The 27,311-nt window shown below is 39.5% G+C and overlaps 1 protein-coding gene across 12 annotated transcripts in view; it reads right to left on the minus strand.

Moving 5' to 3' along the window:
* KLHL32 (kelch like family member 32) overlaps positions 1–27,311 on the minus strand; it is a 245,785-nt gene that overhangs the window by 96,599 nt on the left and 121,875 nt on the right. For 10 of the 12 annotated variants that reach the window (XR_014312142.1, XM_082731900.1, XM_082731897.1 and 7 more), the window contains one exon: positions 26,846–26,944. Coding sequence is in view for 9 of the 12 variants with exons in the window: in XM_082731900.1 (XP_082588026.1) it covers positions 26,846–26,944 (99 nt within the window). In the remaining 3 variants the exon portion in view is untranslated. Of the gene's footprint in view, positions 1–26,845; positions 27,091–27,311 lie in introns of those variants that run through there. The other 2 variants (XM_082731895.1, XM_082731896.1) reach the window with 2 other exon arrangements.

Consider the following 27,311-nt stretch of genomic DNA (forward strand, 5'->3'; position numbering starts at 1 on the left):
TTGCCAACACAACTGAAAAGGAATAAACGCTTAGCTTTAAAATGAAATTTACTACAGATGACCACTAAAATCTATTGCAAGAGTCCACTCACTGCCGTTCAATCAATATATCCTGGCTTCCCATTCAGCAGATTTTACCAAAGGAATACTGAAGATTTTTAACTCTAGCACCAATTATTTCAGATAATGCTTAAACTGTTCTCCAAATCTTACATTTTAGGATTGGTAAATTTTATTCTGGGAGTAAAGAACATGTCACCCTTGTTTCCATAAAGGACTTTGGGACCAACTCCTACGAATAAATGTTCTTTCTGGTCAGTGCATCTATGAAGCAAGTTTAACTGCTCAGGGTCCTGAATATAACTTTGGCGTCCCTGTAAATTACTCTGCAGGCCCCCAGAGGCATGCTGGGCGAGGTCAAGGTGGTGTCGGTGCCTTTCAAATACCCCAGGCACATGTCCAAGGCATGGCTCAAGGTCCTGAGGCAGTGCCCAGCAGCACAGCAAGGAGATAACTTAGTATGTGCATAAGCAGAAACAGCTAAGCTCAGCAAAGTTAAAGGTAGACAGGCGGAGCCCAGCAAAAATGTTTTTATCTCCAGTTGTTCTCCTGCCAAGATGTATGTATAACTAAAAATTTGGGAACAAATTACATAGAAGCAATCAAATATTCTTTTTTTTTAATCAAATATTCTTTATCAAGCATCTTTATTTCCTTGTAGAGAGATACTGGGTTTCTTCCAATTAGATGCCTTCAGCTTAAAATTAGGCTGGTTCAGAACTATGGAGAACCAGAGAATTAATCTACCTTAATTTTGCTTCTTTTCTGTTGCATTTCTTTTGAAGGTAGTCAATGAATGCCTGAATGCCTGTTTCCCCAGTTCTGAAATGTTTTAATTTTCTAAGGGTCTAATTTTACATAACCCCCAAATACAAACTAACAAATATTTCATATTAGTAGAGAACTAAGAAGCTAATTGGACAAGCGTCAGTGTCTGTCTGAACAGCAAAAGGGAAATGAACTGAGATATATATTCCTTTACAAGAGAAACATCAGTTGAAAGTTTACTCCCTATCTTTGCCTTTTCATTTCTCTTCTCTTCTACTTAAAAACATAATTTCCCAGGCACCTGGGTGGCTCAGTCAGTTGGGGGTCTGATGCTTGGTTTGGGCTCGGGTCATGATCTCAGGGTTGTGAGACTGAGCCCTGAAATGGGTGTGGAGCCTGCTTAAGATTCTCACTCTTCCTCTCCCTCTGCCCCACCCTCCTCCCTAAAAATAAATAAAATCCGAAAAAAACAAACAAACAAACAAACATAATTTCCCCAAATCTCCAGTGCTTTCTATACATGTCACAGGTTTCCACTCCCTTTGCCATGCATACTTAGCTACTCAGTAGTTTAAACTGTATAAAGTAGAAAGATCAGGGAAAAAAGATAAACCATCTTCAGTGAGGTCATGATGCTAAATCATGCATTCCTCTTGTTGGCGTTTTATGAGCTTTAAGCAATATCATCATTTCTTGTCCTTTTGGCTAAGACCTTGTGCAAGCAAAATAATACCAATAATGCTGCTTTTAGAGATTCTCATAATGTGATGTGGGGAGGTGGGAAGCAATGGTTAAATTACATTAAGTGAAAAAAAAGAAAAAGAAAAAAGAAAAAAAATGGGGCACCTGGGTGGCTCAGTGGGTTAAAGCCTCTGCCTTCAGCTCAGGTCATGATCCCAGCATCCTGGGATCGAGCCCCACATCAGGCTCTCTGCTCATCAGGGAGCCCACCTCCCTCTCTCTCTGCCTGCCTCCCTGCCTGCTTGTGGTCTCTGTCAAATAAGTAAATAAAATCTTTTTAAAAAATTACATTAAACGCCCAGCTACAATAATGTGCATGGAAGAAAATAATCACTGTTACAGAAATAGTGCCATTATGTTTCCAGTTATAAAAAGTAATAAATGTTTATTCCATAAATTCAGGAAAAGTATGGAAAAGAAAACAAAACCATTTATATATCACCATGCAGAGATAATCACTATTAATGTTTTCATATACATATTCTAGATCTTTTTTCAAAAAGTCTTTTTTATATCAGAGAAAAGTAAAGAATAATTGTATTAAGGGGCAGAAAAAAACCATCAGCAGACAGAGGCACTTGGAGGTAACCCACCCTGGTGAAGAGCAAAGGCCGTGCATACAATCAAGTCAACCTGGTTCAATTCCAACCCTAACACTTACCAGTGTCCATGACTTTTCTCAATCAGTGAACCTCCCATTGTTCCTCAGTTACAAAACAGAAATTTCAACCAGCTCACAGGGTTATCATGGGGATAATGAATAAAAAGCTCTTACCACACACAACTTGACACATGAAAAGTAGACATCAGACTTGGTAGGCAAGGAATAATAAAGTATATTTGAGCATTGCTGTTTGGCATCCACAAACCCTGATTCAACATTGATGCAAGGAGGTCAAAATGAAGAATGTGGTCCCCTTTAGATATAAAAGTAATAAATAACCTATACCATTAAGTCAGGGAAAAGAAGGATGGCCAAAACAAAAAAACATACAGCTGAGTTGTAAACTGATCATATGTTAATGACTTCCTTTTCTATACAAGCAGTCCATACCTCTCTCAGCTCTGAATTCATTTTCCCAACTACATGTAAGAGGACATTTCTCTTGGATATTCCACAGTATGGAATGGTTGTGGTTGGATGACCACAACCAACCATGCACATCAGGATCTCAAAACATGGCCCATATTCCTCCCTCATAACCAGTCATTCACCAAATCCTGTTTGCTCTTCCTCTTTAGCAGTTCTTACTCTGTTCCTCATCATCTCCTATCCAGACTTCCTAGAGCAGGGTCCTAAATTTCTACCTCCAGTATCAAATTTTCAAACCTCTCTTTTTATGAGAATCTGACCGTATTGATCATCTGTTAAAAACTCACAACAAGGCCTCCCTCAAGAAACAAGAAAAACCTCAAATAAACAATCTAATCTTACACCTAAAGAAGCTAAAAAAGAAAATAATAAATATTGAAGCAGAAATGAAATAGAGATGAAAAAAACTTAAAAAGATCAATGAAACCAGAAGCTGGTTATTTGTCAAGATAATTAATACTAACTAAACTATACTCAGATTCATCAAGAAAAAAAAAAGAGAAGACAAAATAAATGAGGAAGAAAAGAGATATAACAACTGACACCACAGAAATATAAAGAATTATAAGAGTCTATTACAAAAAATTATACACTAACAAGTTGGACAAACTAGAAAAAATGGATAAATTCCTGGAAACATATAATCTTTCAAAATTCAGTCAGGAAGTAATAGAAACTCTCAACACACCAGTTACTAGTAAAGAAACTGAATTGGTAATCAATAACTCACAACAAACAAAAGTCTAGGACCAGACAGCTTCACAGAGAAATGCCACCAAACATTTATTTATTTATTTATTTTTAATATTTTATTTACTTATTTGTCAGAGAGAGAAAACACAGGCACAAGCAGGGGGAGCAGCAGGCAGAGGAAGAAGCAGGCTCCCCATTGAGCGGGGAGCCTGATGCAGGAATTGATCCCAGGACACTGGGATCATGACCTGAGCCGAAAGCAGATGCTCAACCATCTAAGCCAACCAGGCGTCCTCTACCAAATGTTTAAAGAAGAGTTATTATTACTTTCCATAGACTGTTCCAAAAAATGAAAGAGGAAGGAAAGTTTCAAATATATTCTACAAGACCATCATTGTCCTGATACGAAAATAAGACAAAGGCACTACAAAAAAAAAAAAAAAAAAAGAGAGAGAGAGAGAGAGAATTACAGTCAATACCCCAGATGAGCAAAAATGCAAAAATCTTCAATGAATATTAGCAATGCACATTCAACAATACATTAAAAGGATCATTCACCACAATCAAGTGTGATTTATTCCTGGAATGCAAGGATGGTTCAATATCCACAACTCAATAAACATTATACAACACACATCAACAAAGGACAAAAATCATATGACTGTCTCAATAGATAAAGAATAAGTATTTGATATAGTTTTACATTCATTCATTCATGATAAAAACTCAACAAAGTAGGTTTAGAGAGATCATACCTCAACATAATAAAGGCCATATATGATAAACCCACAGCTAACATCATATATGGTGGTGAAAAATTGAGAGTTTTCTTCTAAGATCAGGAGCAAGAGAGGAATGTACATTCTTTGCACTTTTATTCAACATAATACTGGAAGTTGTAGCCATGGCAACCAGAAAAGAAAAGGAAATAAAAGTCATCCAAATTGGTAATGGAGAACTCTGTCACTGTATTTGCAGATAACATGATATCACCCATAGAAAGCTTTAAAAATTCCACCAAAAAACTACTAGAAGTAACAAATGAAATCAGTGAAGTTGCAAAACACAAAATTAATATACAAAAATCAAATGTGTTTCTATGCACTAATAACAAAGTGGCAAAAGATCATTAAGAAAACAACTCAATTTACAATTGTACCAGAAAGAATAAAATACCTAGGAAAAACTTGACCAAGGAAGTGAGAGACCTGTACAACTATATAACACTGTTGAAAGAAATCAAAAACAACACCAACAAATGGAAAGACACTCCATGCTCAAGAAGTGGAAGAATTAATCTTGTTAAAATGCCCCTATTACCTAAAGCAATCTAACAGATGCAATGAAATCCCTACCAAATACCAATTGTGCTTTCCACAGAACTAGAACAAATAATACTAAAATTTATACAGAACTACAAAGGACTTCAAAAAGCAAAAGCAATCTTAAGAACAAAGCTGGAGGTATCACAAGCCCAGATTTCAGGATATACTACACAAACCTATAGCAATCAAAACAGGATAGTACTGGCACAAAAACAGACACATAGAACACTTATACAGAATAAAGAGCTCTAAAATAAACTCACACTTATACAATGAATTGATCTATGACAAAGGAGGCAAGAATATACAATGGGGAAAAGACAGTGTCTTCAATAAATAATGTTGGGAAAACTGGACAGCTACATGCGAAAGAATGAAACTGAAACACTTTCTTACACCATACACAGAAGCAAACTCAAAATGGATTAAAGGTCCAAATCAGAGACATGAAAGCATAAAACTCCTAAAAAGAAAACATAGACATTGAAAAACATAGACAAAGAAAAACGTCTGATAATTGACTTCAGCAATATTTTTCTAGATATGCCTTCTCAGGCAAAGGAAACAGAAGAACAAATAAACTGTTGGGATTATGCCAAAATAAAAGGACCTCACACAGTAAAGGAAACCATCAACAAAATGAGAAGGTAACCCACTGACGAGAAGATATGTGCAAACGATATATGCAATAAGGGGTTAATATCCGAAATATATAAAGAACTTATACAACTGAAAACAAACAAAACCCCTAATAATCTGATTTAAAAATGGGCAGAAGACCTCAAGAGACATTTTCCCCAAAAAAGACACACAGATGGCCAACAGTCACAAGAAAAGATGCTCAACATCTTTTCTTCTCAACATCACTAGTCTTCTGGAAAAATGCAAATCAAAACCATTATGATACATCACCGCACAGCAGTTAGAATGGCTACTATCAAAAAGACGAAAAATAACAAGTATTGGCAAGAATGTGGAGAAAAGGGAACATTCATGCACAGCTGGTGGGAGTGAAAATTGGTGCAACCATTGTGGAAAACAGTATGGAGGTTCTTCAGAAAATTAAAAATAGCAAGGCCAGGTGCCTCGTTAGTGCAGTAGGTAGCGTGTCAGTCTCATAAAAATAGCAATGCCATATGATCCAGTAATCCCACTACTAGGTATTTATTTGCCTCTCCTGGAAAAGCCCAGAAGTGGGGCACCTCAGTGGCTTGGTGGGTTAAAGCCTCTGCCTTTGGCTCAGGTCATGATCCCAGGGTCCTGGGATCAAGCCCCGCATCAGGCTCTCTGCTCAGTGGGGAGCCTGCTTCCTCCTCTCTCTCTCTCTGCCTGCCTCTCTGCCTACTTGTAATCTCTGACAAATAAATAAATAAAATCTTAAAAAAAAACCCAGAGGATATTAATTTTAAAAGATATATACATCCTTATGTTTACTGCAGTTATGTTTACTGCAGCATTATTTACAATATCCAAAATACGGAAACAATCATGAATAGACAAAGAAGATGGGTACACACACACACACAGAAATATTACTTAGCCATAAAAAAAAAATGAGATCTTGCCATTTGCAGCAACTTGAATGACCTAGAGGGTGTTATGCTGAGTGAAACAAGTCCAATAAAGACAAATATCATATGATTTCACTTCTGTGTGGAATCTAAAACCAAAACAAATGACTAAGCAAACAAAAAGCAGAAACAGACCCATAAATACAGAGAATAATCTGATGCTTGCCAGAGCAAAGAGGGTTAAGAGGATGAGCAAAATGGGTGGAGGGGAGTGGAGGATACACAATGAGTAAGTCACAGAGATAAAATAGACGGCATAGGGAATACAGTCAATGGTATTGTATCAGTGTTTATGGGGAGAGATGGTGGCTACAACTGTGATAAGCATAGCACACCATAGACCTGTCGAATCAGAATGTTGTGCACCTGAAACTAACTTAAAACCACATGCCAACTATACTTCAATTAAAAAAAAAAAAAGAGAGAGAGAGAGAGAAACCACTAATGAGTACCCATTTGCTTATGGTTAAATGTCAAAACTCAGTAACACTGCGTGGCCTCCCGTGATCTATACCCTGATCATTTTCTCAGCCTGAAGGGTAATAATCCCACCCACCACTCTGGCTTGGCTTCAGCCATTTCTATGGGCTACATATTCTCATCATGTACCAGGACTACATCAGGCATTGGCAATATAATGATGAGGAAAAATAGGCAAGTCCCAGGCCTCACAGAGTACATACTCTGTTGGAAGAGTAAGCCATTGATCAAAACGTATTACAAATAAATGACAAATTATAATTGAGGTAAAGGCTACAAAGGGAAGAATATGGAGCTGAAAATGCCCATAATGGGTGATTTGATATGGAGTAGAAAGTTAGTAAAGGCTTTTCTGAGAAGCCACATGGAGCTGATAGCTAAAAGAAGAGCGGATGTTGGCAAAGGGTAGGGTCGGGAAACGAATTAACTATATTTTCTTATTTTCTGTATTCCTGATGCTCTGTCATTTGGGGTGCCCTGCCCCTCCCAGGACTAGCCAGTTTCTGAACAGAGGAAGCAATATATGCAGAATTCCTACAGATGAAAGATCATGTTTCCATTGTTCTGTGTGACCATCCTATCTAAATTAGCACACTCCCCATCCTCGCTGTTACCCTCCATCACATTACTCCATTTGATTTTGGTACTCATCACTATCTGTAAATCTTCTGCATTTATTTGCCTAATGCTTAGTTACAATGTATTTGTCCCCCAAGCCCCAAGAAGTATGTTCCATGGGAGGAAGGAACTATTTTATTCACTGGTTTATCCCTGCTGCCTAAAACAGTGCTAGGCACACGGTAGGGTGGTTCAACACACACTTGCTTGATGAATGAACCCATTTCGTTTTTTTCAGCTTCCCTGATTCAGGCTAAACTTCCTTCTTTGTGCCTCCATCCCGCCCTCTGCAGATTTGTAACAACATTTGTCACTCTAAATGCCCTTGGATTAGAGATCAGCCTCCCTTTGCGAAATCTAAGCTCTCTGTGCCAAGGACTGCATTGTGGCCCTGATCTCTAGCAGAGAGCAGGTCCTGAACGCACATGAAACAGTGTCCATGAGCTTTTTCTCTTTACCTAAATTTAAGCAAAACAGAACATGCCATGTCTTTCTAACATGGCTTTCCAATTGTGAACATCATTCAAATCAGCCTATTTTTCATACCTCATTGGCCTCCCTCACTTCCCTTCTGTTTCTGCCTTTCCTACACATATACACAAAGGCAAAGCCAGTGGTCATTCAGTTTTCCAAGTGGAAAAACGGGTCATATCATGACTGAAGTTGAAAGTGTTAATGGATGAGTGCAATGTACCAGCTCTGCTGTGGGGAGAAAAAAAAAAAATCTATCTATCTATCTATCTATCTATCTATCTATATATATATCAATCCACCCAAAATTTCATTTTTAGTCCAAGAGAGAATTATTTCCTCCATCAATTGGCTATTCAGAGCAAAGAACCTTTGCAAATGATACTTTGTCCTAATTATGAGGCTGTCACCATTCTCCGACATTCTATAACTTCAAAATCCAAGCACCCAGGTAGAGGCAGTGATTTTGAATGGAAATTATAGCTCAGCAACAAGAAACTCTCTTGAGTAAAAGGACAATCTTTTTTATTTTTCTAAAAAGGTTTCATTTCTGTCACACTGCTTCTCACTTGAAATTTAGCTTCTATTCAGAATTATGGTGCATACATTGTTGTTCTTTGGGGAATCTTTTTGAATAGTATTTATTTTCCTTTGGTTTAGGGCTATTTGGCTTCTCTCTTCTCTTCTATTTGTTTCTTATACTGTGGATGACAAGTTAAATAACATAAGAAGAGCCATAAAATGTGTCCCCAATACTACACTAGCTATGGAATAAACACTAGTGTTTCAAGTGCAATAATTCTTAAACCTTATATATTCCCCAAATTCACTCTTTCTGTGTGGTCCAGCCCCCTAATTAAGTCATGAAAGTGGTTATTCCCCAGATTAACTACTGAAGGTAGTAGGGACAAGAAGGTATGAAAAAGACAAATACTGTTTTATTTGGAGGTATATTCAAACGTGATTGCGTTTGTTTTTTTTTTTTAAGATTTTATTTATTCGACAGAGAGAGATCACAAGTAGGCAGAGAGAGAGAGAGGAGGAAGCAGGCTCCCCAACAAGGAGAGAGCCCGATGCGGGGCTCGATCCCAGGACCCTGGGATCATGACCTGAGCCGAAGGCAGAGGCTTTAACCCTCTGAGCCACCCACGCGCCCCGTGATTGCGTTTTTGAGGCAAATTATTAGGTGGTGAGGACATGCGTGGGAGGCAACAGGACAGTCTGGGGTCTGTGGGTAGACTTGTGGCCCTTCCACCACTCTTCCCAGGCCAGGGGCGTAGCAAGAGAATGATGAATGTCAGCCTTTCTTATGTCCCCTGGTGGGGTTCTTCTCATCTGTAGCATAGACATTGGCTGATGTATTAGCTATCTCAAATAAGCAAATACTAATAATTAGTGACCCATGTTCACATAAGATTTCTTTTATTTTAAAATTCCGAGCAGACTGAAGCCTATCGCTGAGGTCCCTTGCATTCAAAGGAGAGAAATGTGTATGCAGCCTTACAGTTGGGGTCTGCGTATTCACTGAACATAACCCACAGCCCAGCTTATGTATGTCACAGCCAAGAGATGTGTCTTGATGTGTGCCAGCTGTGGCACAAGTTGCTAATCAATCATGCATATTTCTAACATACAGTCTATCTTTGTTTTAGCCACAACTGTGCATCTCCTACCCTGTCAGTAACCTCTTGCCTATCTAGCTCTGCAGTGTAATCACAACCCTGGCCCAGGAATGATACAGAACACAGAAAATATCTGTCATCTCGTGATTGCATCTACTGTAAACTAGCCCCAACATCTCCCCCACAAATATTCTTTCCCAAATCTAGGAGCCCTTGTTAAAATGATCAGATTTGGAAATCTGATGGATAGGTTTTGACTTAATACTAAGGATACCCATGCAAAACATGGCCTTACTACCACGGATGCCTCTTGTTGCCTCATCAGGTTCCGAGTATATCAATGACTTGTGAGATAAAAATAAGCATCAGCAACCTGTACAGCTTGACTTGTGTTCCAGATAATAAAAAACTTCTCCCAAAATAAAATAACTGAAAAATATTTGTTGGGTTATGGATTTTAAAAAGCAAGTCACTTTTTAAAAAGCATATCCATTTCTTCAATTGCAAAGAGGAAATGACAGTTTTTTATAGGTTAAAATAAAAGTAATGCCATTTTGATTTCCTAAATTTCTCTCTCCAAAATGACCAAATTGAACAAGATTTCAGATTTTTCTTGGTAATAACATTCAACAGACTTGACTATTTGAACAATGCTGTGTTTCATTATTAAAGCTGTGATCTTTCATATCCAATTATCAATGCCCTTCAGTTATACCCTCCTTCAAAACATCACCTAAATTACTACACGACATTACTATAGATAAAGATGATCAGGAGACATAGCAGTTTCTAGGACCATCATGTAATAGCATACTTGAAACGTGAAGTTCTATTATAAAATGTTGACTTCACATCATATTTTGAGAATCCCTGAAATGAAAAGCCACCCTTCTTATGGAAGTTAAGAATTAAAAAAAAAAAAAAAATTACTCCTAAATCTAACCCAAACAGCTTGATATACCCATTCTGCATATAAAACTAGTATGGTTTGATTTTTAGCAATATTAACTACAAGTTAAATTAAATCATTATGTTGGCTTCTTATAGGGACCAAGTACCAAGTCAGATATAATAAATATGAAGCCCTTGTCACCGGCTGAATCCTAATGCTTCCTGTAACATACCAACTACCTTGTCTCTAAGCTACTCATGCACATATCTTTCAATCACTAAAAACATTTCTAGTAAACTAGTAAAAATAGGTTTGCATCTTACAATCTTTATATCCTGTACAATGCCAATCATAATGTCTTTATCACATATTGTAACTGAAAAATATTTGTTGGATTACGGATTTTAAGAAGCAAGCCATTTTTTTAAAAAGCACATCCATTTCTTCAAATGGAAAGAGGAAATGACAGTTTTTTATAGATATAATTCTACTGTCGGGTAAATAAACAGATCTCCTATAATTAAGAAAGGTGCTCTCAAATATTTGATCTAACCATAAGTAATTCTCTCCTGATGCAAAGTACACATCAGGTTTTTCATATAACTGATAAATATGGTGGAAAGCCCACTTGGGATGCCACAGGAATCAGGCCCCGCTTCTACAGTGAATCTTGGGTCTTCTGACTCCTCACATCTTGGTGTTTCTGTGTTTTGTTTTTTCCCCTCCCAGAATGTTGAATAGCAACCTTATCTCTCTTGGCATTTAGTGATAACCAGAAATATTCAAATGTCCAGCTGTTTGCCAAATATATATTGTTTGTGAAGCATTCGAAGACTCTTTGATTCAACAGACTTTAGAAAGCTTGTAAGAAAAGGGAAGTTCTGTATTATATGTACTTTTCCCCTTCTGAGGCAGGAAGGTGCAGAGGGGAGGGACAGCCAAGATCAGATTCTACTTCCTAAGGAAGCCATCAAGCCAGCCCATTCTAGATGGAAGGACTTGCCCCGCTTCTTACTTCTAATCACAGGAGTTACTTGTATCCTTTGTTTAACCCTTTGCCAGTAGTTACCTAATTTTCTCCCCAGCTGTGCATAAAGGTACAGGCTTGTGTCTGTACTGTAGATCTTCCTCTCTGTCTTTACAGCTACTTCATTCTGATTGATGGATAGTGGGTAGGTAAGAATGTCAGACCTTTAAATATTCAACTCCTATTGCTTTCATTTCTTAGTTTACAACAAAACATACATTCTTCTGCTCCTTAAAATATTTATATTTTAATATTTTATTAAATAGTGAATACATTTATGAAGCATTTTAATATTTAAATAATTAAGACTTTTAGAAAAGATTTTATTTATTTATTTGAGAGAGAGTGAGAGAACGCCAGCAGCAGGGGAGCAGTGGACGGAAAGGGAGAAGCAGGCTTCTTACTGAGCAGGGAGTCCAGTGCGGGGCTCGATCCCAGGACCCTGGACATGACCTAAGCCAAAGGCAGATGCTTAATCAACTGAGTCACTCAGGCACCCTTAATTAAAGTATTTTTAAAGTACATTCCTAGAGTGCTGGCCACACTGGAGATGAATGTGGCAGCCTCGCTGGAAATAAATACAGCAGCCCGAAGAGAGGGAGAAAATTTATCGCCTAAAATTTCACAATCATATGTTATTTTTAGGCTGTTCTTCAAGATCAGGTGTTTTCCCATCTTACTCTTGATGACTCAGAAAAATAAGCTCAGTTGGTTGTGCGTATATATTTGGGTTTATAGTTTTATCTTTTCCCTGTCTTTTTCAGTAGGTCTCCAGTTGTGGTGACCAGGAACGGGCTGCATCCTCAGTTTCGAGGTGTGGGGAAGAGCACGTGATCTGAGCCTGACCCATCTGGATGGCCTCAGCCAACGGCTAACCGGAGTCTAATTTTCTCAACCAAAAAAGGGCAAAAGTGATCTGTAGTAAGGATTCCCAAAAGTACATGTAAAGTGTCTTCCACGTAGAAGGTGCTCAGCATACAGTAGCTCTCATTTTATTACTGTACTCTTTTTAAAATGCTGTTAACAGTGCTTAAACTACAGCTTTGCATATTCCATGAATTTCATTCACTGACTGGGTGAATGGAAGAAAACACCTGAATGTCAAATGTGGTCTTAATTTTTCTTCAATTATCAGCAAAAACCATAGCGGTCATATAAAATCATTCATTTCTTTTGTATTTAAGAAAGACTTCACCAGAGATAAAGGAGAACAGGTTGAGACATTATACTGGACTATCACCAAATATGTGTTACCAAAACATGCCCTGGTTCCCCTTCTACATTACGTATAGCTGAAAGGCACATTAGAAATCTAAGGATGGAAGAGCTACATTTCTTTATGACCTTCTTTGAAAGATAAACTCCTTGGGGAAATACAATTTATTCAGATTATCAAGACCCTGCTGTGCAAATCTACAGTCTGGGAGCACACTATGGAGATCAAAAAATATTTACTTTATTCTGTTGGGTATAAAAGCTTTTAATGAATGCATAATTAAGGCAAAAAAAGTGTATACAGCTTTAGAAATTCCACTGCTGAGCCAGGCCATTAATATCCAAGGCACCATACCCAGTTGTGATTCCACCTGTTTCCTATTTGGATTACAACCTAGTTATAAATCAAGGCATTACGTGGCTACAGGACCTGGTGCTGCAGAAAAGGACGACACTCCAGGAGTCGAGGAAGCAGCATGAAAGGCTTTGTGGTGATGTGTGGGAAAGGGGTGGCCCTTTGGAACATGTTGAAACAAACAACCAAATAAACAAAACCCAAACATTTTAATATCCTTGGGATGAGTGATATAGGGAAAATATTAGCATGTACATCATGTATGCAAGGGGATCTGTGAGTTTTTTCTATAATATTTTACATCAGGTTCGATGGGGTAAAGTTAACTTTTATGAGAGAAAAAATGAGTAATTCATTGACAATGCAGCCCAGATTATTTGTGGATATGGTAAAATACAGTAAAGGCAGATGTTTTTATCTTGTATGTCTTATTTTTCTCTCTGCTTAAATATACAGAGAGATAGAAGTATATTTGTACATAAACATACAAATATATCTGGGCAACCATATATCCTTATATTTATATAAATATGTTTATGATATATTCTGATTCAACTAAAACAAAATATTAGCAGCAATTGAACAAACTACAAGGGGAAAAAACCTCAACGTGCTCTAATTCTTGGAGTCTTTGAAGGCCTATTTAAATATATTTGTGGTGTATAACAGAGGAATTCCACAATTAGGTTACTAATACATTTTCATAATCAGCTGTATGCATAATATCCAAGGCTCATGAATAATTTTATATTGTTCTTGGGAAAGTCTGTAGTAAGCTGGAAATCCATGAAGGAAGCCCAGAGACATGGCCACGTCAACAACCAATAATTCTAGTCCCCGTCACAAGGAGCTACAAAATGCTATTGCAAAGTTTCCTAAAGCTGGCTCAGCACATCAAGCAATTACCATTGAATTATGAACCAGAGAGGAACTTAATGTACACATACTTTTCTTTCTTTAATTGAAAATAGTCTGTCTGTGCAAGTAGAGCTTTAAAAAGAAAATTTCAGTAACCATCAACTATTTTTTTTTTTTTTTTGAAGAACAGCATAGAAGTAATTATGATCTATTTCCTTACTTAGCTCTGGTGCACTCAATTCTGCAGACTTTTGATAATCTGCCAGTTATCCACATAGACTGTCTTTGTCATTATTATCTATAAAAATGGACTGGTGGGTTTTTTAATTGTTTGTTTCCAATCTGCATTGTTCTGACTTTTTAAATTTTGGATGCCGTGAAGGATACATAATATTGATATTTTTATAACTACAAACTAGAACCAGTTTGAATTTATTTGAACATGATGATGGTTTTGGAAGTCCAAAGAGCAGCGGTTTATGGGGCACATAACTAACATAACAGGATATGGCAAGAGCATCTCAAGCAGTGGTTCTCAAACTGTGGTCCCAGACCAGTAACACCACATTCAGTTGGGAACTTGTTAGAACACAGATTCGCAGTTTCCTTGCCAGACCTCACGAATCAGAAACTCTGGCAGTGGGGCCAGGAGTCCCTCTGGTGGCGGGGCTGTTTTAACCAGCCGTTCAGGGGATCCCACATGTGGTCAAATTTAGGAACCACTAATACATACTGTGCATTTGAGCATTTGAGTAAAGAAAGGAACGACTCTACAAATGTAGTAACTCCTACATATATATGCATGTATGTAGGCAATATGTAGGTAAGTCTATTCTTGCAGCAGAACTAATTCCTAGTCCTTCATCCCAGCCTTGGAAGTGAGTAAACATTATACTGAAGGCACATGGCTGATGCCGAGTACCTAGAGCTGAATTAATGATAGAGACAAGCAATCGTCTTTCCAGGAGCTGCGCACATATCCCTTAATGTGAGAAAAGGCCAGAAACCTGCTCTAAAGGACATCTGTGGCTAAAGAATAGGAAAGGAGTGAAGGAGAAGTTTAGGAAGGAAAGACAGCAGGAGGGAGGTGGACATGTGAGTAACAGTCTTCTAGGAAGGAAAAGATCACATTTTCCTTCTTTTAAACAAATGCACTGCTTTCATCTTCCTTTGTCAGGAGATCTCAGGACATCACGCAACTACATTATAAAATGTTCCTATCATGGGGAACTTTCACGGCACACATAGAAGGATTGCAAACAAACACGGGTTTTTAAGCAGCTACTATGCATTAAGCTAGAAATGAAGGATTTTTTTTTTCCATTTCTTTCTTGGATTCTGTATATGAGAATGGGGCAAGATGTTTTATTTACAGGAAGGGCAGGAGAAACAATAAAACAAAACTGCCTAGATACAAAGCGTTAATACCAATGTAATATGTTGCTTTGAAAAGCATTGTTTTTACTATTTATTAAAGTACAATTTCAGTGTGTTGTTTTCACAATTCAGAGGCAGAGAGAGAGCTGATGTTCCATTTAAATTATTTGCAAACTTTTTTTCCCCTAAGATAAGGCATGCCCTTTTACAAAATCAAAGAGAAGTGGCTGAAAGAAAAAAAAAAATACCTTTTACAGAATGGTGCTTATTTTCAAAATTTTCAGGAATAGACTCGTCCAATATGTTGTCAATTGAAGGTAGGTAGTAAAGTTGTGACATTTCCAGGAATGAAGGAAGACAAGAGTGAGGGAAACAGGTAAGAATATAATGGTAGAACTAATAGAGGAATTCACAAGTGATCATTCCATTCTTTGGAAACCAGCTCATTCTGGTTTCTAGTGTACCTACTGCAGGTAGGATACTTCATATGCATTATCTCACTGAATCCTCCACATGCCAAGAGGTAGATTATATACTGATACTGTATCTATATTTTACAGATGAGGACTGGGGGCAAAACAGTTAAGCAGTTTTCCCAAGGTCACATAACTCTGGGACATGAACTTCTATCATGGGGAGATAGATAAGTAAATCAACATGAACATTATGGTGTGATCAGCACCCCAGAGGACTACTCATAATGAATGAAGAGGAGAGAAATTTGACTCCAGCTAGGTGGACTGACCAGGCAACTCTGGAAGAGGAGATAACATATGAGCAAAGTACTTAAAGAGGAATTCATAAGGTGACAAAACGAAGGAAGAATAATCCATGGAGAAAGACGCTTCATTCAAAGAGTTTAAGGTACAGAGAAATGCATGAAGTTCATAATGACTGTGGCATTGCTCATGGGTGGTAAATTGTTTGAAACAAACAAACAAAAAGCCTAAAGAGATAGGAAGTTTCTTAATAAAGATGGGACCCGTGTGTCGGATTAGGGGGAATGAACATTATCCCGAGGCTGTGATGAACCACGGACTACGGAATGATTTTAGACATGACTGCGACGTAATCAGGTTATTATTATTATTATTATTATTTTTACAAATCAACCAGAATTTTTAAAAGTTATTTTTACATGTCAATCAAACAGAATTTTGAGTGTGGCAAGAGTAAAGGCAGGTTCATTGGGTAGGAGGAAGATTCTTTAGTCCAGGAGATAATGAAAGTTCAAACTAAGATAGTAATAGCAGTAAAAGAAATGGAGAGAATGGGAGGGATTTAAAATTAAGGGGTTTCACACAAAACCCTGTACACAAGTGTTCATAGCAGCTTTATTCGTAACGGCCAAACTTAGAAGCAACCAAGAAGTCTTTCAGTAGTGAGAGGATAAATAAAGTGAGGTACATCCCGGTAATGTAATATTATTCAGTGCTACAAAGAAATGAGCTGTTAGGGTTCCTGGGTGGCTCAGTCAGTCAAGCATTAGACTCCTGGTTTCTGCTGAGGTCATGATCTCAGGCTCCTAAGATCAAGCCCCATGGTGGGCTCCACACTCAGTGCAGAGTCTGCTTTAGATTCTCTTCTCCCCTAAGTCCTCCCCTTCTGTGTCTCCCCACCCCCACTCCTTGCACTCCCTCTCTCAAATAAATAAATAAATATCTTGATTGGGGGGGAAAAAGAAAGCAATGAGCTATCAAGTCATGAAAAGACACAGAAGATATTTAAATACATATCAGTAAGCCAAAGGAGCCAATCTGAAAAGGCTACATTCTGTATGATTCCACCTACACAATATTCTGGAAAAGACCAAACTATACAGACAGTGAAAAGATCAGTGGTTGCCAGGTTGAGGTGGGGAAGGGAGGGATGAATAAGCAAAGCACAGAAACATTTTAGGGCAGTGAGACTACTCTGCGTGATACTATAATGGCAGATACATTTCAGTATACATGTGTCCAAACCCATAAAATGGACAACAGCAAGAGTGAACCATATAATGTAAATGGTGAGCTCTGAGTGAGAATGAAATATCCATGTAGGTTCATCGACAGTAGCGAATGAGCCACTTTGGTGGAGGAGGCTGATGAGAGCAGTTACGTCTATGTGGGGGCCGAGATATTAATACAAAATGTCTGTATCTTCCTCTCAATTTTGTTGCAAACCTAAAACTACTCTAAAAAAGTGTGTTTAAGAAAATTAAAGAGGTAGATTTGAAAGGTCTTGGTGACAGCATATGTACGGCACAAGGAGATGAATGATTTTAGGATGACTCCTGGTTTCTGATTTGAGTTCATACTCAAAAAGTTCATGTGCCCTGGGATACCCAAGAGGAAATGCTGATTACACAGTTAGCTTTAAAATGATAGAACATGCTGTTCTTGGGTACCGTGAGAATAGAACACATTAGGGATACAAGAAAGAGAAAGAACAAGACTCTCTTGGAAACCTATTGAGTAACCAGGAGACAGGGATCCAGCTTGGGTTTTAGGGAAATAAATTGTTTTGTGGACCACAAAAGTAACTTAGATTTGTACAGCAAAGTATTGATTATCATTAGATCATAGGCAAGGGGCACAGCGGAGCTGTTGCAGGAATGCTGCAGAAAGATGATCTAGACCTGATGACAGATCCCTAACAAAGAGGAGGAGGAGGAGCAGGTGTGTGAAACAGGGTACAGATGAATATGAAGCGCATTTGGGAGGCCACGTGCAAATGCTGGCTGAGCACAGGGGTCTGGCGCTTGGGAGAGGAGATTGCAATAAAGTAGCCAGCCCTCCGCCTGTGGATGAAAGAGAGAGCTGTAAGCAAAGCGTACCAGCGTGGAGCCGAGGGAGAGTGCCTGGAGGGAGAGTCAAGGAGCTGCTCAAAGCAGAGCTTATATAGGATCTGAATGAAAAGAATTAGGAGAGAGTCTTGAGAAAAGAAAACTGTAGCAGAGTGGAGCTCCCAGTGTGGAAATGTTGGAGAGCAGTCACATTAGGACACCATGAGGGGCCCACTGTGTTTGATAATTAGGCGGCTTTGGGACCTTTGTTGGACAGCTGTTGAGGAGTAATGAGGCAGAGGGCCGAGTTCAATAGGACTGAAGAATGAATGGAAGATAAGGAAGTACAGGCACTGATCGCGGTTTGGTAGTGAATGGAAGAGGGTTGCGATACGAAGAGAGGAAGAAAAGTTTGTCGCATCTTATTGATCCTATTTTAAAAAAACGAAAGGAGCCAGTGCAGAAGGGGACACTGAAACCATAGGAAACACAGAAGGCACCTGATGGAGTACGGAGCAGAAGGGCTGCTTAACCTTAGAGAAAAGGCCAGACACTTAACTCTGGGTAGTAAGATCTGCAGGGGGCTGGTGCGTGGGAGGATGAGCATCTCAAACGAAACCCAGATGTTCTTGTAATGGCCCTAATTTCTAAGTATTAAAAATAGAATTAAATGAGATTGATATTTGTTTGCTTGGTGTATTGATTCCGAACTCTGGCATTAATAAAACATTGGAAACACTTTACTTTTGAGAAAAATATGCTGGAAGTAATTTCCTTTTATTTATTTTTTAAAAGATTTTATTTATCTATTTGAGAGAAAGAGCACGAGAGCAGGGGCAGAGGGAGAAGGAGGTTCCCTGGGAGCCAGATGCAGGGCTCAGTCCCAGGACACTGGCCCAGCGGGCAATGGTTCACTTAGAATAAAAATTAGTAGCATTAGAAAAAGCCTTCAAGACCATCTTTTTTCTCATTAAAAACTTACAAACAAGGATGACAGAGTCAACTTCAGATTATCCACATAATAAATTAAAATGCCAAAATGACTTCCCTGGCCCCCCAGCATGCCTCTAGGCTGTTACCACTGACCTCCTTTGGAATGGACTTAGGGAATAAAAGTCAACCTAATAGTATATGAAAAAATTAACTGGGCTTCTAAAATGCTACCAAAGGATCTCATGATATATATTAGAGCCGAATATGAATGATATTTGGCAAATACGATATTCTGTGCCAGATAGCAAACACTCTTGATTAGAACAAATAATCAGTAGTTAGCTATAATTAAGTAGGACTGATACATTTCCATCCTTTCTGATCATTTTCACTGATTAAAAAAACATCCAGAAGATGAAGCCATTTGTAATATTTTTTTCCAGACTTTGTACTCTTTCTCCAAATACAAGAGTATTAGCTCCGGTGAACTATGAAGCAGCATGAAGTTGGTGTATTTGATAGGGGCATATTAAATATATATGTTGATACAATCATCTGTCTTATCTAATGTGGAAAAAAATAGCTCAGTGTTGGAGAAAAATGAGCGTGAGATCTAACTTCTTCTCAACCTTGAAGACAAATTATTCTATTCAGCACACCCACTATATATTATGTATTTAGAAGATACTGTTAATTTAGTAATTAAAATTATAATAATACATTGTTTGGAAGAGATAACCTTCTAAAAGTCATTGTAGTATTACTTTAGTTTAAAAATGACAACCTTATTATACTACTGCAAAATATGCAAGATCCTCAGTGCCAAATGCAATCCCCACAGAAAATGTATTCAATGTATTGAATGAGTAATGTATTCAAGGAGTAAAACTAATGAAAGACTGACTTAGTGGGGCACCTGGGTGGCTCAGTGGGTTAAAGCCTCTGCCTTTGGCTCAGGTCCTGGGATCTCAGGGTTCTAGGATCGAGCCCTGCATCAGGCTCTCTGCACAGCAGGAAGCCTGCTTCCTCCACACTCTCTCTCTCCGCCTGCCTCTCTGCCTACTTGTGATCTCAGTCTGTCAAATAAATAAATAAAATCTTATAAAAAAAAAAAAAAGGACCGACTTAGTAACATATTTTCCTCTCATAACACAAAATTTCAATATTAAACAAGTAGGACAAAATTACTGAACGGAGGCACATTCATTCCCTCGATACATACTGTGGTTCACTGAAAAATGTGTCCCTCCCAAATTCCTGCGTTGAAACTCTTAAGTCTCCGCGTGCTGGTATTTGGAGATATGGCCTTTGGGAGGTAATTAGGAGGTAATTCAGAAGAGTGAATGAGGGTGGGGCGCACGGGACAGGATTATCCTTCTGTGTAGAGACGCCAGAGAGCCTGTGATCTGTGTACCAGGCAAGGACGCAGCAAGAAGGTTGTCCGCCAGCCAGGAGGAAGGCTCTCACCAGAACCCAACCACGCTGCCCCCTGACTTGGGATTTCCAGTGACCAGAACTATGAGAAATAAATCTCTGTTGCCTAAACCACCCAGCCTGGGCCATTTTGGTAGGGCCACCCAAGCTGACAAATATACATACTGGGCTCAGGTGATGATAAAGGAAGTAAGACAGGGACGGGGTCAGGCCTGGTAGCTGCCTTCGAGAACCCTGCCGTCAACTGAGGTCAGGAAGACCTTCTCCAACCACAGGAACCCATGAGGAAATTGATGCAAAAGCAGCAGTTGAATACTTGCAGCTTCTGTGAAGCTATTTCAAGGATCCAGTGTTCCTCAAAATTGGAAGCAGAAAAAATATATTCTTGGGAAAAGAACAGGAAAATCGCCATTCATTAAAAAAAAGGAACAAAATATCCAGAATTCTTCCTAATACCCTCATGAGAGAATAACATTCTTTAAATCTTTGTACCTTCACTGAAGAGAGAAAAATGACTAATTCTCACGGTAGCCCATTTAGTGTAAGACTAAATGAAGACAAGGGATGACTAATAAGCATCAGTCACAGAGGAGGGAGATTTAGGGCGGGAAGCCGCGGGCGCCCTCCAGCTCCTGTACGTTCTTGGCTTCCGAATGATTAATAGTAAGAATTTGGGCTTTGCTTTACTAGATGATACAAATGTGCACACTGTAAGCAGAACGATGTCTTCGATCTGGTGATGATCTTTTACACTTATAAAAGCAGGAAATAAAACAAATGAAAAAAATAATAAAACAAATGCTCCCCTGTTTTCCTTGCGGTGATAAAACGCTCTACCTAGAGCGCGCATGTCCCTTCCTTCTCCCATCCGGGCAGCACGTCTCCTCTTTCAGGTCACGTCTTTCGCATAAAAGTGCTAAACTAATGCCGCTTAATGACAAATTAATGTCCATGAATAAAAAATACACCTCTAATAGCATAGAGTAATTTGCCATTACAATATCATCATTGGACATGCCCCTGGTTTAATACGATGTATTTAATTCATAACCTAATGAGTGATATATAAAAAGAGGGAGATGAACCCTGCAATTACATTTATGTGAGTCTGTCACCTTATTTGTAAAACCTTAGAGTCATTTACATTCAAATTAGAACAAATGAGTGATTTCACAAAGTGCAGTGATAAATGACCACAGCAGCCCAAGACAAAACTGTATTTCCTGTGAACACATTAACAGTTTCCTATTATTTGTTAAAAATTACAGTGCATATTGCCCAGTGTGGTGTGAATAATGACTTTTTTACTGATTAGGTCAGAAGACTAATATGTAGCAAAATAAATAATTTTTCTTTTCATTTTTTCTGATTTTTTTTTTTTTTTTTTTTTTTTTTTGCTTTAAATTAACTACTGAATTCTGATGGATTCATACTGCCACCTGCTGCCTAGGAAGAGATACTAAGAGTGTTCTCTCAAAAGGAATTGATTCACCTCTTGGGTGGCCTTCTTTACAAAGTGTACATGACCGTTCTCTCTTGTCAATATATTTAAATTGCATATCATAGTAAAGGCTGATACTTGGCAAACAAACAAACACTTGCTAATTAAATAATAGGATATACTATTTACTATTTGGGAGAAGTGGTATGAAATGTAAAAAGTTTTTTTTTTTTTTGAAAGCTAACTACAAAAAAGGACACTTTCAGCAAAGTGTGTATCTCCTAATGCATCACTTTCAGGGGATACAACCCAAAATCCAGTGGCCAGCTCCCTTCATCTTCTGACAGGTGCATCAGCAGGGGAGAGGGTAGGGGAGGAGTGTGTGCACAATGTTTCCCCTAGTCCTGCTCCTTGGTACAATCAGAAGAAGACTGCCACCTAGCCTTCTCCCCTAATGGCAAGTCCCAGAATGAAAAGTTACCTGAGAGGCCAGAGCACAGCGGACTAGGAAAGGCACTAAGGCTGCAGGGGAGGCTAGGGAGGAACACGCCTGGCCTGAAAGATCAGGCTAAGTTCATCTCTAGATGACCTAAGGTCAGCTCTAGAATGGTCATCAGGGGCACTCATCAGTGTTTCCACTGGATCAACACCTTGGTTCTGAATTTAAGTTTTCCCTTCTGTAAAAACAAAAGAATACTCATCTGCTTTACAGGGTTCCTTAACAGAGGGAAAATAAAAATCACTGTCCAAAACACGTGGTAATGAGAGGCCCTCGACACAGGCTGTTTCCCCACCCTGAGAAAGGTAATGAAGGCTCAGGGGACTATGGTTTGGCATGGAGTAAGGCTAGGAACATGGAGACCACTCAGGAGGATATGAGGAACTCTCTATAATCTATAGTCAGTAACGATGAGAGCCCCCAAAAGGGGTAAGGGCTTTAGCAATGAAGAAAAGGATCAGGTCTGAGAGGTATTTGGGATGTAGAATCAGCTCAGCCTGGCAACCGATTGGATATGGGGCTGAGGAAGGAGACTAAGGCAATGTCCAAATTTCTAGAAAACTAGCAGATTAACAGTATCATCACTGGAGAGAATGACAGGTTTTCTCATGTTAAGTTTGGACTCCGCATGTGATATTTAGGTGGAGAGGTTCAGCAGCTCATTTAGAAAGTCTGGGAAAAATCAGAGTTTGTGAAAACAAACTGGATTCAAAAAGTCTGAAATGTTGGCCCACAGAACTCAGTAAATCAAGGGACACATGGCAGTACTACATCCGTAGCCCATCACCCCTGACGAGGGGCTGCAGAGTTTCCTGGAGAAGACTGAACATAGCAAATGGCATGTAGAGAAACAGGTATACTCTGAAAACCAAAGTAATTTGAGCATTTTACCAGATCCATTTTGAAGACAATAACTACTCTTTAATAAATTGCACCTTTTTGATGAATTTTTTTTTTAAAGCACAATGTACAAGGAAGGAGAGCAGGAGGAGGAGAAGGGAAGGAGCAGTCACATTTTATTTAGACCTGGATCTCAGAGAGCAGATAAAAGTCCAACAGGTCATGCATATTAAGAATACACTAATGAGGGCATCTGGGTGGCTCAGTCGTTAAGCGTCTGTCTTCAGCTCTGGTCATGATCCCAGGGTCCTGGGATTGAGCCCAGCATCAGGCTCCCTGCGCAGTGGGGAGCTTGCTGCTCCCTCTGTCCCTCCCCCTCCTTGTGCTCTCTCTCTCTCTCTAAAATAAATAAATATCTTTAAAAAAAGGAATACACTAACAGGCCAGGCCCCCAGGAGTGTCCTCTGGAACTGCATGGCCAAGCGGGTGAGGATGGATGCAAACCCAGGCTGTGGTTGGGAGGCTGTCGCTGTAGCCACTGCCCACCCGGAGCCTCCTCCCCCACCAACACACACCTTTTGCACTCCTAGGCTCCCCCTTTATTCCACAAACTGAGAACCTCTGTGTTCACAAGGGCCTGCCATCCAGGGGGCCTGGGGACTAAAAATGAGTAAGATGAAGTCTCCACAGCACAGGAGGCTAATACAATGGCTATCCTCACAGACAGAGGGGCAGTGCTCCTGCGGTTTGAGGGCCCTGCTCTCAGGAGCCTCCCCAAGGAAACGAAAGAAAAAAGGAGAGCATGCAGTGGCCTCGAGGTGTCCCTTCCTTTGCTGGGGGGCAGCGGTAGCATTTACACCTGTACAGAGGAGTTTCAGGCCAAGGTAACAGCTGATGGCCCAGAGACTCAGTGAGGGTCAACCCAGGGGTTCTACTCGGCTAGGAATGAGCACCAGACGACAACAGGAAGTATCAGAGCAGAGGTCTTTCACAACTCTGGGAGAAACCAAAGAAACTGTGGTAACTTGAGAGTAACAAACAAGACCAGACATCTTAGGAGGGGAGAACGGCTTCACAAACCCCTAGTGGGAAAAATGCAAGAATGGAAAAGATGCTAGCTTTGATTGACAGGGCACAACTTCTTTTCTTCTTCTTCTTCTTCTTTTTTTTAAGGAGTTTATTTGTTTGAGAGATAGAATGAGAGAGAAAGAGCACACAAGCAGGGACAGAGGCAGAGGGAGAAGCAGGCTCCCCTGTTTCTCCTCTGCAGGGGAGCCTGACTTGGGGCTCAATCCCAGGGCCCTGGAATCATGATCTGAGCTGAAGGCAGATGCTTAACCGACTGAACCACTCAGGAGTCCGTAATTTTTTATTTGAGAGAGAGAGAGAGAGAGCAAGGGGAGGAGCAGAGGGAGAGGGACAAGCAGACTCTGTGCTGAGCATGGAGCCCAATGCAGGGCTCGATCCCATAACCCTGAGATCATGACCTGAGCTGAAATCAAGAGTCTGACACCCAACCGACTGAGCCGCACAGGCACCCTGATAAGGCACAACTTCTAAGTATATTTTGAGCACTAAAGATTTTTCATTTTAACAAAAAACATTTTTATATACCAAATAAAATGGTCCCATATGAAATTAAGAATTAGTTGAGCAATAATACCAAAACACTGTAAATAGGTATAGTTGTAAAACTATGTCAAAATATAAAAGCAGACTGACCCAGCTTGGAAATTTTACAATCCTAAGAAAGAGAGGAATGGTATGTATTTTCAAAAGACTGACATAAAATTTCTACATACACACGGCTTTGATTCCAAGTCCAAGTTTTCTTCCACAATTTGGATAACTTGGAACATCATGGATAAAAAGGAAAAATAAAGTTCCACGGAAGAACAAAATGAAAACATTGGAGAAAAGAAAGTGAAAATTTCAACCACTGATCAAGTAGGCTAATAATAAGCAAACTGTCCACAAAACATATCTGTATGCAGGCTATATTTTTTTCTTCGACAAAACAACAAACTGTAAAAATTAAGTTCTAAAGTGCACAAGTCACTAGATATCTCAACAAATTCATCTGCTGGGATGGGGGAAATACCCATGAACTTCTGATGTTCATCTAGAATTCTTGTTTATACAAATTACAGGGGTAGGTAAACACACACATACACACACACACCACATCACACCTGTCTATACACACCATTTTAACACGCATCATGATAATGAGCCCTGTAACCCAACTTTTGGCAACATACACCATTGACTATTACCTGCCACGGAAAAAGTGAATCAGGTGATACTGAAGGCTCAAGTTGCAATATTTGATGGAAAAATGTCAAATAAAAATAATTTCAATTTCACAAGTCAAACACACATCTCCGAAGTCTTGCAACCTTTCTTTGTTATTCCCTTTTGCTACTCTCAGAAAGGGATTAACAACAGCTCTCCCATGCCATCCAACAACATTGAGGGGAAAAGAAAAGGAAATCAGATAATAATAGTTAAACATTCACTGTTAGATTAAATGCAAGGAGATGAGGATAAAGCTTTCATGTACTGTGTTTGAACTGCTCCTCAGGTGATCGTGGCTGACACCTGTCGCACCATCTCACAGGGAAGCTTTGGTTCCTACTTTCCAGGGTTGCAGAGAAGACGAAATAAGATGATACATGAGGAAGAGCTTGAGAAACGACCTCCTGAGTGACAGAAGTCAATAATACGCCTGCATTTGGAATTAGAGAAAATGACTAGGAAGAAAATAAAATAATGGGCAGGGAAACAAATTGGGTTTTTATATGTACTCATATGACATATGTACAAGGATAGTAAAATCAAATCGTATGGATTTGTCATTGTTAAAAATGTATTTTCCCTGTTGTTGTAATGCTGTAACAAGTGCAAGTAAAAACTCACGCCAGTGGAGGAACTAAGAGGCCTCCAACACAGGGAGTCCGTACTTAACTCTGTAAAACAAAAGCCTCACATCCATACTGTCTGCCTAAGATGTCCCGTGTCTTCCTAATGAACCAAAAAAGTTTTTTTATCCAGGAAAGAAAAAATGGTCTTCGGAATCAGAAAGGCCTATCATTCACCAGCTTTATCACCTCAGGCCAGCTGGGTACCTTTTAAATCTCTGATTTTTCACGTATAAAAATGTGCAAAGATGTTAGGAGGACTGACTGTGAAGCATCGGTGCCCACAGGATGGGCGTTTTCTCTCCGCTCCCTCCCAGAGCCCTTCCTGATCATCCCAGCAAACCGGGGGAAGAATACGTAGATCATTTACCCCTTTTCCAGCACTTATTGCCTGGCAAGTTCATATGGTACTTAATTATATACGACTTTGTGATATATTAGCTACTGCTGCTGAAATCGTCACTGACTATTCAATTTTTGGGGAATTTGAGGTTGTTCCTGCAGCCAGACAACACTGCTTCAAATGAAGCCCCTTCCCAGTGGCATCTCCCAGGGCCCCAGCATTACACCTGCAGCAGGATCGTTGAGTTACTCTGCTACCCAAGAGCAGTGAGGACCTGGGCTGGGCGGGGAGGTCTGAGGTCCTGAGACAGGCCAGGAGAGCGGCAGCCGCCCTCCTGGGGGCCTCTCAGCCTGTATCCTGGAGAAACTCTGCCACCACAAGCCTCGTGTCCCTTACTTCCATTTTACTTGTCTAGGCACAGGTCGGGGAGCAGCAGGTACAGCTGATGACTGCAGGGGAAGGGATAGGGAGGGCAGAGCAGCAGGACGCAAGCTCACATACCTGGATGAGATAGTGGGAACATAAATTGAGAAGCTCCAACAGTTGTAGGTGACTGCCAGCTGCTAGCACATCCTGGATCACACCCGGCTCCAACAAAATCTGTTTTGTTTTTTAACAAAAGAAAACTATCAGTGACTTAAAAATCAATGCTTGCTTAATATGCAAATCCACCATATTTAAATTGCTGCTTAACATAAGAGATCTGAAATAATACTGTACTTTATTACGGAAGTCAGTTCTTTTTTTTTTTCTATTCGATTGAGCTGGGGCCCCCACTCAAACAGATGAGTTGTCACTTCCAGAACTCACTTCCTGTGTGTAAGGCTCTGCACTTAACCACTTACTTTTTGCAGGAGGACATGAACATTTGCAAAGAACATATAATATTGTTAAAATTCTGTGTGATGGATGTAATCTTAGAACATCCAGAAGAACCAGATTTTAGTTTTTCAAAGTATATTTCACA

The sequence above is a fragment of the Mustela nivalis genome (assembly GCF_964662115.1).
Source record: "Mustela nivalis genome assembly, chromosome: 5".
In the NCBI taxonomy this organism is placed as follows: Eukaryota; Metazoa; Chordata; class Mammalia; order Carnivora; family Mustelidae; genus Mustela; species Mustela nivalis.